The 13831-nt window shown below is 31.2% G+C and overlaps 1 protein-coding gene across 1 annotated transcript; it reads right to left on the bottom strand.

Annotated features, from left to right (window-relative positions):
- Positions 1-10227: 10227 nt before the first annotated feature.
- Positions 10228-13071, bottom strand: il1b (interleukin 1, beta). Its single transcript, XM_073829747.1, has 7 exons — positions 12946-13071; positions 12799-12843; positions 12585-12627; positions 12329-12503; positions 11076-11246; positions 10844-10983; positions 10228-10754 (listed from the first exon to the last, which is right to left on the bottom strand). Exons 2-7 carry the CDS (start codon positions 12837-12839, stop codon positions 10539-10541), a joined length of 786 nt encoding a protein of 261 aa, XP_073685848.1. The 5' UTR covers positions 12840-12843; positions 12946-13071; the 3' UTR covers positions 10228-10538.
- Between the last annotated feature and the right edge of the window lie 760 nt (positions 13072-13831).

A 13831-nucleotide genomic window follows, 5' to 3' on the forward strand; every position in this document is an offset into this window, starting at 1 on the left:
GAGTATCTTTATTTTTTGCAATTTTCTTATGTGGTTTGTTATTTATTAAATTATTTTATTGATCTATTTTTAAATATCATCGATTTAAATATTACTATTTAGGGTTAATTGATTTTTTTTTTTTTTTTTTTTTTTTTAGTTTTTATTTATTTATTTCCAGTTAGTCGTTTTGGTGTTGCATAGGCAACATTTGTGATTTCACTTTATTTCAGATTTATTTAATAATAATAATAATAATAATAATAATAATAATAATAATAATGATTTGGTTAACAATAATAACCCTATAGTGAAGATATTATGTGGCCCTGGACCACAAAACCAATCATAAGGGTCCATTTTTTGAAATTGAGATTTATACATATACACAATAAATATATGAATACACAGATTCATATATTTACACAATAAATAAGCTTTCAATTGATGTAGGGTTTGTTAGGATATGACAATATTTTGGTGAGATACAACTATTTGAAAATCTAGAATCTGGGGGTGCAAAAAAAAAATCTAAATATTGAGAAAATCGCCTTTAAAGTAGTCCAAATTAAGTTCTTAGCAATGCATATTACTAATTACTAATCAAAAATTAAGTTTCAATATATTTACACTATGGAACATGGTCTTAATATCCTAATGATTTTTTGGCATAAAGGAAAAATCAATAATTTTGACCCAAACAATGTATTTTTGGCTGTTCCTACAAATAAATCTGTGCTACTTAAGACTGATTTTGTGGTCCAGGGTAACATATAAAAATCATAATTATTTTCTAAAAAAAAGGCAAAACCTTTTGTCTTTTAATAATAATCTTTAATCAAAATGTAATGACTTTTGTTTCAGGGTCCTGCCTCTAAAATGACTGTTCATTTTGGATGACGCCATGAATGCCTATTATAAATGCCAGTCGTCTCCATTCTGGTACGTAAAGCCCATGTTTTATCATCCAATCAGTTGCTAAAAGTTAAAATGTTATTTATATGGATTTATATGGTTATATGGTTAAATTCCGAAATGGAGTATGTTTACGGGAATAAAATCGGTTGCAAACAGGTAATGTAATAATAAAAATTACTGTAAAAAAACAACAAATAACTGTAGATTTTGGGATAAAGGTGGAATTGACCTTAAGACACTAAAGCCATTCTGATGTGTTGTTATTTTGTAAGTAAAAAAAAAAAAAAAAATATATATATATATATATATATAACTTTAATAAAATGGTTGTTTAATAAAATCTCTTCAATTACTTAAAAATAAATTAGTAAATAATAAATAGCTGAAATATATTTAAATAATTATAATTGTATTATAGTTCTATTTAAATATAATTATTATATTAATAATCATTCTAATATTAAAAAAAATTCATTTCAGCTATTGTCTGTTTATTTTTTTATTTTTTATTTTTAACGATGGCAACTAGCTAAAATAAATTAATGACTTATATATAATCACTTCAATTACTTAAAAATAAATGAAAAATAAACTAAGATTAATATACACAAACACAGCTATTCAGCTATGTCATCATTAACTAATACAAAGTCATAACTTGAATAAAATTAAGTATTAACAATTTATTTTTAATCTAGTTTTAGCAGCTGTTTTTCAGCATAATAATAATTTGCTGAGCAGCAAATCAGAATATTGGAACGATTTCTGAAGGATTATGTGAGTGCTAAAAAAATTCAGCTTTGAAATCACAGGAATAAATTACATTTTAAAATGCATTCAAATAGAAAACAGTTTAATATTTCTAAATTGTTATTGCTATACTTAGGATCAAATAAATGCCAGTTTGGTGAGCAGAAGTGAAAAATTTAAAAACATCTACCGGTAGCGTGTTTATGTCTTCATTTATTTATTTGGTAGTATGTTTATGAATATATTTATAAATAAATATATTTATTATTATTATTTTATTTTATTTTTTTCGTTAATGTTACATAATATATACTAGTGTTCAAATGGTTCAAATGTTCAAATTCAAATTCATATTGTGAAATATTATTCACATTTAAAATAACCGTTTTCTATTTCTATATATGTTAAAAAGTAATTTATTCCTGTGATCAAAGCTGAATTTTCAGCATCATTACTACACTCTTCAGTGTCACATGATCCTGTCAAAAAACATTTCTTATTATTATCAAAGTTGAAAACACTCTTCAAAAGAATACTAGGAACCGACATCTTTGGTAACATTATAAATGTGTTTACTGTCACTTTTGCGGAATCTTACTGACCCAAAACTTTTAAATGTTAAGTAAAAGTAAAACTGCATGACTTGCACAACCTAAAAAGTGAGTCAGTGCATGGAAAGGCATGTTGTAATGGTGACGTAAACATTGCAGTGTGACAATATGTAATTTGCCTACTTTGCAGCATCTCCAGCCACACAGATGCCTGCGGCCCGTTTGGTGAACGTCACTGGCATGACAGTCATTCTCATAGGAGCCCACAGGAATGCAAGTCACCCTCTTTAAAGACTACAGGGGATGCCAGGTACGAATACACGCCATGTCCCGGCTGACCCTTAGAAAGTGACCCCGTAGCACCCATGGAATTAGACAGGGTGGCACTGCAGAGCAGGTCGCAATGCCAAGCTGAGGTCTCTGCCAGATCAGGCCCGGATTATTTGAAATGCACTGAGCTCCTGCTGTGATCACATGAGCATTCATTGGTTACGAAGAGTGGCCGCTGTCTCTAAGCATTACATGTGGACCAAATTTACACACGCAACTGGACGGGCCGTCATTATTCTGATTTAGGTCAGGGTGGGTGGGGTCATGTGACGTCGCAAGAGCAAAAAGCCATATTTAAATGTTCGGGTTTAGGTGTTTCGCTGAATGATTGAAATGCAAATACGTCTTGTTGGTCAGATCTCATAGTGGTGCACATTTTTTTTTTTTCTGAGAAATAATATATTTAATCCTATTTTTTATTTATTTTTATTATTATTATTTGTTTCTTTTAAGTCTATATAGTTATTTTTAAGTTTTAGTTTTGTTGTAAGAAATGTTGTCTTGGCAGCTAGCTGAAATATATTTATTTCAGTTAATATTTATATTATTTCAAGTAACCAGCTTAAATAGAATTATTATTAATATGTTAATTACAGTTTTTTTTTTTTTTTTTTATTTCAACTAATGTCTGTTTATTTTTTTGTATTTAGTTTTAGTTTTAGGTAATGATGGCAACTAGCTTAAACAAATTAATGACTTTTTTATGGTTTAAGTTTTAGTTACTGATTTTTTTTTTAAAGATATTAATTTCAGTTTATTTCAAGTAAAAAAAAAAAAAAAAAAAAAAAAAAAATATATATATATATATATATATATATATATATATATATATATATATACACACAAATAAAATTGTTATTATTATTAATGTTTATTTCAAGTAATATTTTTTTGGTTTTAGATTTAGTTAATGATGGCAAGCAGCTGAAATTAAAATTATTTTGATTATTTTTTTATTATATTTTTTTAATATTTATTTTTAAATAATTTAGTTGATTTTAATGGTTTTAGTTTTAGTTAATGTTAGCAGCAAGCTGAAATAATAATTTTTTTTTAGTTAATGTTTATTTTATTTCAGGTAATATTTTTGTTATTTTAGGTTTAATTAATGATAGCAAGCAGCTGAAAAAAAAAGTTTATATTTTATTACATTTTTATATTTATTTTTCAGTACTAAGTTATTTTTTAGTGAATGTAAGCAGCCAGCTGAAATAAAATGTATTATTATTATTATTTTCAGTTAACATTTCTTTTATTTCAAGTAATATATTTGTTATTTTAGGTTTAATTAATGATGGCAAGCAGCTGAAATAAAAATGTTTTATTTATATTTTATATTTATTTTTAAGTACTTTAAGTTATTTTTAGTTAATGTAAGCAGACAACTGAAATAAAATTATTATTATTATTATTATTATTATTATTATTATTATTATTATATTTTCTTATTTATTTTTAAGTAATTTCATATGGTTTCAGATTTAGTTGATTTTAGCAGCCAGCTGAAATAAAAATTATTATTATTATTATTGTAATTATTATTATTTTAAGTTAATGGTTTATTTCAACTAATATATTTTTTAATGGTTTTAGGTTTAGTTAATGATAGCAAGCGGCTGAAATTATTTTGTTTATATTTTATTATATTTTTTATATTTAGTTAAGTAATTTTTATGGTTTTAGTTAGCAGCCAGCTAAAAAATTTTTGTTATTGTTATTATTATCAGTTAATGCTTATTTTATTTCAAGTAATATTTTTTGTGGTTTTAGGTTTAGTTAATGATGGCAAGCAGCTGAAATAAAAATTATTTTTGTTTATATTTTTATTTGTTTATTTTTATTTATTTTGTAATATTTCTTAAGTAAATTTGTATAGTTTCAGTTTTAGTTAATGTTAGCAGGCAGCTGAAATATATATAATTACTTTAGTTAATTATATTAATTATTGCGCTTACTTTAGTTAATGGCAAGTAGCTGAAATAAAATAAAAAAATATATATATTTTTGGTTTATATTTGTTGTATTATATATATATATTTCATTGCATGTAATGAATTTTTAAAAATGGTTGGCAACTAGCTACAATAAGTTTGTTTTGATTTTATTATATTTGTTAATATTTATTTAATTGCAAGTAATGCATTTTTTTAATAATGTTTTTTTATGTAGTTAATGGTGGCACCTAGCTAAAAAAAAGTTATAGGTATTTTTTTATTCTATTTCAAGTCTTTTTTTTTTTTTTTTTAGTTAATGACAATATAAGCCTGCTTGCACACAATGCTTTCGACATCATTGTGAGGTGAAGTCCTCAGAGAGCTGCACACACCGCTTGACTCCGTAAATGAACTGCTGCCTTTGGCAACCAGCTCGAGTTCCCCGGTGAGAAGTGAACGCGCGAGCAGATGAGAGGACAGCGTAAAGAGGAGGAGGGAGGGGGCGTTACGTGATGGGGATTCTGCGTTCGCAGGAAGAAACCCTGATCCCAGCGTGCTGCTGGGCTGCCAGGCTATATTTAGCTGGTGTTGCCATGTGCCCAGAATGTGAGACACATTCTGCAGCATGCGCATGTGAGCGTGCAAACCACAGGGTAGGGGGAGGAGGAGGACTCATGCACAAATATTACACACTTCTCACATAATATTAAATAAACAGCTCTGACATAGAACAAGCCGTATTATGTATGTCAGTCCTTTGAAAATAATAATGCAAAACAAAAATCTCTTTTTTTGTTTTGTTTTATTCAATCGGCGGCTCTGAGACCACAGAATGACCTGAAACATCTTTTATGACACTCTGTCTTTTGTACGCATGGGTTCGGCTTGTGCAATTCAATGCAGCCGCTGTGTGAAAAGGGAATCGGGTTGCTGCAGTGGGACCTGTAATAGAGAGATGCAGTATTTCTCCAGATACTGACAATGGAGGGCGGTTTTGTGGGAGGAATTCTTTTACATTTGGGATAAACACCCCGCTTTGCATGTGATTTAAATCTTCGCTCGTGAAACCACAGAACCTTTTGATGCAGTCATCTGAGCCATTAAATACCAGCTGACTAGTTGACATTTGTAACATGTAATTTGATTGTTTTTAAACGAATAGTTCAGCCAAAAATGAAAATTAGCCGAGTTATTACTCATCCCCAGGCTGTCCGAAATGTAGATGAGTTTGTTTCTTCATCAGATTACAAACCTTGCTCACTAATGGATCCTCTGCAGTGAATGGGTGCCGTCAGAATGAGAGTCCAAACAGCTGATCAAAACATCACAATAATCCACAAGCAGTCCATATAACTCCAGTCCATCTTATGTTTTATTAAGTAAAAAGCTGTGCTTTTGTAAAAACAAAAACAAAAACTAATCCATCATTAATGCATTAATGCAGTCTCCAGTGAAAAAGTAATCTAATCCGAATCAGGAGAGTAATAATGCAGAGATCAAACTCTATTAAAGGAGTAGTTCACTTCTAGAACAACATTTACAGATAATGTACTCACCCCCTTGTCATCCAAGATATCTTTCTTTCTTCAGTTGTAAAGAAATTACGTTTTTTTTTAGGAAAACATTTCAGGATTTTTCTCCATATAATGGATTTCTGTGGTGCTCCCGAGTTTAAACTTCCAAAATGCAGTTTAAATGCAGCTTCAAAGGACTCTAAATGATCCCAGACGAGGGATAAGGGTCTTATCTAGCGAAACGATCAGTCATTTTCTAAAAACAAATGACAATTTATATACTTTTTAACCTCAAATTCTCATCTTGTCTAGCTCTGCGTTAACCCTGTGTACTACGGTTCAAGACAGTAAGGGTATGTTGAAAAACTACCATCTCATTTTATCCTCCAACTTTAAAATCATCCTACATCACTGTTTTACCTTTTTTGGAAAGGGCTTTAGATGATCTTTGCATGTTCACTTTGTCACATGGGTCGGTACTTTAGCACCGATGTAGGTCGATTTTGAAGTTGGAGGAGAAAATGAGGTGGGAGTTTTTTCGACCTACCCTAACTGTCTTGAACTGGAGTGCACAGAGTACGCATACACATGGTGTACCTAGACAACACGAGCATTTGAAGTTAAAAAGTACACACTTAAAAATAAAGGTGCCTCACGATGCCATAGAAGAACCTTTTTTTTTTGTCTAAATGGTTCCATAAAGAACCTTTAACATCTGAAGAACCTTTCTGTTTCACAAAAGGTTCTTTGTGGCGAAAGCAGGTTCTTCAGATTATAAAAAGGTAAGAAAGAGATGGTTCTTTAAAGAACCTTTGACTGAATGGTTCTTCTATGGCATCGCTTGAAGAACCCTTTAAAGCACCTTTATTTTTAAGAGTGTATTTAAATTGTACATTATTTTAGAAAATGACCAATCATTTCGCTATATAGCACCCTTATTCTTCAGCTGGGATCGTTTAGAGCCCTTTGAAGCTGCATTTAAACTGCATTTTGGAAGTTCAAACTCGCGGACACCAAGTCCACTACACTCTTCAAAATAAAGATGCTTTTAAAAGGTTCTTCACAGCGATGCAGAGCCATTTTTGGTTCCACAAAGAACCATCTCTTTCTTAACTTTTTATAATCTGAAGAACCTTCTTTCACCACAAAGAACCTTTTGTGAAACGGAAAGGATCTTCAGATGTTAAAGGTTCTTTCTGGAACCGTTTAGACAAAAAGGTTCTTCTATGGCATCGTGAAGCACCTTTATTTTCAAGAGTGTATATGGAGAAAAATCCTGAAATCTTTTCAATAAAAACTATTTCTTTACAGTTGAAGAAAGATGTCAACGGGGTGAGTACATTATCTGTACATTTTTGTTTGGGAAGTGAACTACTCCTTTAACAAGTGAAAACAGTTCGTATTTTTTCCTTTTTTACTGGAGGAAGCGTTATTATGGATTATAGTTTTTTTTCTGGACCAGAAGTGAGGGTTTAAATTAAAACACCGTAATGATGGATTTGTTTATTACAAACACGCAGATTTAAGCTACACAAGATGTTAATTGGTGGACTGGAGTGGTGTGGATTGCTTGTGGATTATTGTGATGTTTTGATCAGCTGTTTGGACTCTCATTCTGACGGCACCCATTCACTGCAGAGTATCTATTGGCGAGCAAGTGACGTAATGCTACATTTCTCCAAATCTGTTCTGATGAAGAAACGAACTACATCTAAAATGTCCTGAGGGTGGGTAAATGTTCAGCTAATTTTAATTTTTGGGTGAACTATTCCTTTAATCAAATGTAATGGATCTCACATGTCAAGCAGTCCATATGAAAAGTCTGCAGCATTGATATCTGTCATTCGTGGCTTTGATTTAAAATCACTCAATCGTGTATCTGTTTCAGGGACATGTGCAAGCAACTGGGAAAAACCTCTGCTGCAAAGAACCCAGCAAATGCCATCTGGTGGCTCCCCTTATAAAAAGCAATAGCTGCTCATGTGACGTTGTGCTCCACATTTATAACCATTTACATGGCAATCCATGGCTCTTCAAAGATGGTTTTTCATAGCACATACCTAAAATCACCACCAACATCATAGTAATAGTGTAGTACTTTTTTTGTTAGTATCTTACATTTTTGATATCTTTGTTGTGTGAATTAAACATTGAAAATAATCTCTCTCTCTCTCTCTCTCTATATATATATAATTAGTCATAACTCATTAAAATAATAACCAATTTCTGCTAAATATTTAGTGACAATGAAAATATGTGATCCTGGACCACAGTTATACATCATCTGAAAGCTGATAAATAAGGATTTATACGTTTTTTTTTTTCATTTATGTATGGTTTGTTATAGGATATTTGTCCAAGATACAACTATGTAAAAATCTGGAATCTGAGGGTGCAATAAAAATCTAAATATTATGAAAATCACTTTTAAATGTGTCCAAATGTGTCTTAGCGATGCATATTACTAATCCAAAATTAGGTTTTGATATATTTATGGTAGGAAATTTTAAAAATATCTTCATGGAACATGATCTTTACTTAATATCGTAATGATTTTTGGCATAAAAGATAGATCAATCATTCTGACAATGTATTTTTGGCTACTGCTGCAAATATACCCGTAGTAACTGTAATGGACAACATACATATATACTTAATATCTAGAAATAAGAATGCTTATATTTCTTATGTAATACAATCAACTGTCTGTATGCAGTGAAATGTTCTGTCACATGGAGGCGCTCATGTTTTATTTTATTTTAAGTCCGTGTCAAGACCAGAGGAAGTACAGCAGAGGGAGCTGTGGCCTATTTATTATATATATATTTATGTTTTTATATTTAATGTTTTTTTTAAATAAGTCTCTTCTGCAAAAGAGTAAAATTTAGAAATATTTGTACTATTTAAAATAACTTTACTATTTGAATATATTTTAAAATGTGATTTATTCCTGTGATTTCAAAGCTGAGTTTTTAGCATCATTACTCCAGTCACATGATCCTTCAGAAATCATTCTAATATGATGATTTGCTGCTCAAAAAACATTTATTATTATGTTGAAAAAAGTACAATTTTTTTTTTTTTTTTGCAGGTTTTTTTTGATGATTGGAAAGTTCAGAAGAACAGCATTTATCTGAAACAAATATATTATATTATAAATGTCTTTATCATCACTTTTGATCAATTTAAAGCATCCTTGCTAAAACAAAGTATACTGACTCCAGCTTTTGAATGGTATAGTTTATAATGTTACAAAATATTTTTATTTCAGATAAATGCTGGTCTTTGGATCTTTCTATTCATCAAAGAATCCTAAAAAAAATGTACTCATATGTTTGAAATATTGATGTTAATCATAATGTTTCTTGAACAGCAAATCAGTATATTAGAATGATTTCTAAAGGATCATGTGACACTGACGACTGGAGTAATGATGCTGAAAATTAAGCTTTGAACACAGAAATAAATTACATTTTACAATATATTCAAATAAAAAACAGTCATTTAAATGGTAAAAATATTTCAAAATATTACTGTTTTGGCTGTACTTTGGATCAAATAAATGCCAGCTTGGTGAGCAAAAAACCTTACTGTTCAAAAACTTTTGACTGGTAGTGTATATGTATATGTGACCCTGGACCACAAAACCAGTCTTAAGTCGCTGGGGTATATTTGTAGCAATAGCCAAAAATACATTGTATGGGTCAAAATTATTGATTTTTCTTTTATGCCAAAAATCATTAGGAAATTAAGTAAAGATCATGTTCCATGAAGATTTTTTGTAAAATTCCTACTGTAAACATATCAAAATGTAAATTTTGATTAGTAATATGCATTGTTAAGAGCTCAATTTGGACAACTTTAAAGGTGATTTTCTCAATATTTTGATTCTTTTGCATCCTCAGATTCCAGATTTTCAAATAGATGCATCTCGGCCAAATATTGTCCTATCCTAACAAACCATACATCAATAGAAAGCTTATTTATTGAGCTTTCATATGATGTATACATCTCAGTTTTGTAAAATTTAACCTTATGACTGGTTTTGTGATCCAGGGTCACATATGCACTTTGGTATTTTATAGTCACTTTATGTGATAATCCTGAGTAAAACACTACTTTTCAGTGTATCTTGAGCTTTGAATTTGTGCCATGCAATTGTTTCCTGTCTATCATGTTCGGTGAAACACTGTGAACAAGGTCTGTTGTTTTAATCAATTCCACAACACCAAGTAACATCCATATCTTTATTTGAAAAATAATTAGTGTAAAACAATCAGTGCAGTATCAAATAAGTTTGATTTAAATATAATTTAAAATAAATATTAAACATAATTAAATACATTTTAATTAAGCACACAGGAAAATGTTCATACTTAAAAAATTCAACATGAATTTACCGTTCGCAACACAAACCTTACACCCAGAGTGGAAAAACCCCCAAAATAAACCCCAGACTGATACATAAACTCATACAGGTTTGTAACGCTGAATAAATCCAGATTATAAACTGTACATAGTACATACTCTCTGGAAATGTGTTTGTGGATCAAATCTGATTCTTAGTCCTCAAGTGTGAAGTTGGTGGTTCGTTCAGTTGGCGCCTCGAACATTTCCACCCTCTCCCAGTCATCGAAAGCTGTGGTAATAAACCATCCACGATGTTTAACGGATTCAAAAGTGTTGTTAGCCGTTCCAGTCTCCTTCCTGAAGAAGAGGAGGCTGTCATTCCCATTTGGGTCACCGACTTTAATGGTGTTTAAGGGGCCACTGACCTCCTAAAATGATCAAAAAGAGATTTGAATCCTCATTTTATAATGTTGGAGACATATTTGAGAGAAGGTTAATGTGTTTGTAGTGCACGCACCTTCAAGAGCAGTTTGGGCATAGAAGAACCATCAGACTGGGTACAAGCAAGGTAGAGGTTGCTGTTGGAGATTCCCAGGCACACAGGCTGGCCGTCGCCTTGTGAGCTACTCGATTTGTACGTTGACATACTGAACCGCACTGAGAGAAACAGAAAAGGCGCAGGAAACGTTAAAAGGACATTCCTGAAGGCATGCGTTTTAAATGCTAAAGCTTGTGTAATAAAGGTTTACCTTTCATTCGAATGTTTCCACTAGTCAGCGTCACAGCCTTCAAATGAAGATCTTTAGGGTTTTGTTTGTCGCTCAGCACCAGAGACTTCTTGTACGCATCGCAAATGGTGCACTGCAAGGTCTTGCTGGTCTTATTGTAAGTCGCTGATGCGTTAAGCGGCTTAATACGTTCTGTGGAAATAAGAGCGAATGCTTAAATATTTTGGTAGTCAAATACAATAGAGGTTTGACAAACAAACACACTGGACCAACTTGACCTTGACCAAACTGATCGAAATTCAATATACACTACCAGTCAAAAGTTTTTAAAATGTTTTTTAAAGAAGTCTCTTCTGCTCACAAAGCGTGCATTTATATGATCCGAAGTACAGTAAAAATTTTGAAATGTTTTTACTATTTAAAATAACTGCTTTCTGTTTTAACATAATTTAAAATGTAATTTATTCCTGCGATGCAAAGCTGAATTTTCAGCATCATTACAACAGTCTTCAGTTTCTCATGATTTTTCAGAAATCATTCTAATATGCTGATTTGCTGTTCAAGAACCAATTTGATATCTAAAATAGAAATCTTTTGTAACGTTATACACAAAACCATTTAAAAGCTAAAAGGTATCATTTTTTGGGGGGGGGGGGGGGTTATAGAAATGAATACATATTTAACGAGGATGCTTTAAATGGATCAAAAGTGATTATAAAGACATGTATAATGTTACAAAATGTTTCTATTTCAGATAAAAGCTGTTGTTCTGAACTTTCTATTCAGCTGAAAGAATTTTTTAAACCGCAAATCAGAATATTAGAATGATTTCTGTAGGATCGTGTGACTGCTAAAAAAAATTCAGCTTTGAAATCACAAGAATAAATTACATTTTAAAATATATTCAAATGAAAAAGTTATTTTAAATAGTAAAAACATCTCAATTGTATTGTTTTTGCTGTCCTTTAAAATAAATGCAAGATTGGTGAGCAGAAGAGACTTCTTTAAGAAAACATAAATCTTACTGTTTAAAAACTTCTGACTGGTAGTGTTGTGCATCTGCTTTTAACCATGACATTTCCTATTAAAATTGACCCAGAAACATCAAGAAGCCTCCAAATATGAATTAATCATAGGTTAACCAGTATTTCTGACAACTCAATTAATCTGGGTCAAATTGACCAGCTACACAATATGATGGTTAAGGTGGTCAGTATGGTTTGTTCAACTATCAAACCACCAGTTTTAGCTCTTAAAGCATTTGCTAATGGTACCTTCGATCACATTCTCAAAGAAGACCCTGAACATCGCTTCTTCACAAAACTCGCTAGAAGACATTGGCTTGGGGTGCTTCATCCTTTCCAAAGCAATGATTATGTTCACCACCCGCCTCATGCTGTGAGGATGCAGTTCCAGCTTGATGTCTTCAAGCATGTTGCATTTGCAACCCTGGAGAAAGAAAAAAAATCTGTTTTAGAAGACTTAATATTAATCAGACCATATCCATGAGCATATTTAACAGCAACTCACCATGGCTAGTGGAACAGGGCAGTCTAGTTCATCAAAAGAAGCACTGTTTAGGAAATAAACAAAATGTATCAGGAAAAGCTAACTCAAGAAATAGAAATGGTCTGCATCATGCATTGATGTTAAATGCATCATCTGCGTTACCTAAGATTTCGCTAAGAACTTTTTGATAATGCATTTAAATAATAATATACATATATAAACAAGCGATACTTACCACTCAGAAGCCAAAATATCAATATATCCTTTGCATGCCATCGTTCTAAAAACAAAGCATAAAACTTAGTGAGAAAAGAATCGTCTGTATCTTTAAAAGCTGACTTCAAGTCAAGATGCACGTAAATGTAAACAGTACGCTACATACCAGTCGTTTAGTTCAGTTCCGTCACTGAAGTTACTGAGTTGGTTAAGTCGTTGTTTCTCCTGTGAGAGCCCAAGGTTGACTGTGTTTGTGGCAGTGGAAGTGTGTTTTTATATCCATCTGCAGCGGGGATTTCCCTTTTGAGAAAAGCGAACAATCCTTTCCCACAAAGGAGTAGAAATTTGTAAGTTTCGACATAACCGGTCAGCAGGTTTTATAGTGCTATGTGTTCCTTTGAAGTGTAAATAAACGTGTATACTTTCCTTTGTTACATAGCTGTCTCTATTGAAGGCATAATTATTTTAATTTTCTCGTAAGAATGGAAGGTTGTGCACGTGCGTGTGCGCGTGCACATGCTCATTTTGTTGTCCGGATCTAATAATTGATTCTAATATACGTTTTTAAAAATGCAAATCATGCGTAGAATAACTTAAATACAATCTCTATTATTGATCATGATATATGAAGGACCACTTTTAAAAAGCGGGACTTTTTATATATATATATATTTTTTTTTTATTAATGGACGTATTAAAGCATTAATTAAATAAAAAAGTGTTTTTTTCAGACTAGTAAAAAAACATCCAAAAGACACTGTTAAGTGTTTCTTTTATAGCAATTTATCTATTTGTGTCAATAGATTTTAATCACAATACATATTTTTAAAGGTTGTTTTCTCCAAATGAGTTTTTCCTCCTACACTGAGCCACAAATCTCCACTTCAGTAGCACTTACACACACCAGACTTTACATTTTTATTCCTGTTTATATCCTGAAAGTTTTTACAGAGGGATTTGTTCATATATAATTTGCTTGATTTTATACAACATTTTATTCCCCCCCAGAATTTAAAAAAATATATTGTTTTCTGTCTGTTCTAAGTTTATTC

Source organism: Garra rufa, chromosome 23 (assembly GCF_049309525.1).
Source record: "Garra rufa chromosome 23, GarRuf1.0, whole genome shotgun sequence".
NCBI classification, from domain to species: domain Eukaryota; kingdom Metazoa; phylum Chordata; class Actinopteri; order Cypriniformes; family Cyprinidae; genus Garra; species Garra rufa.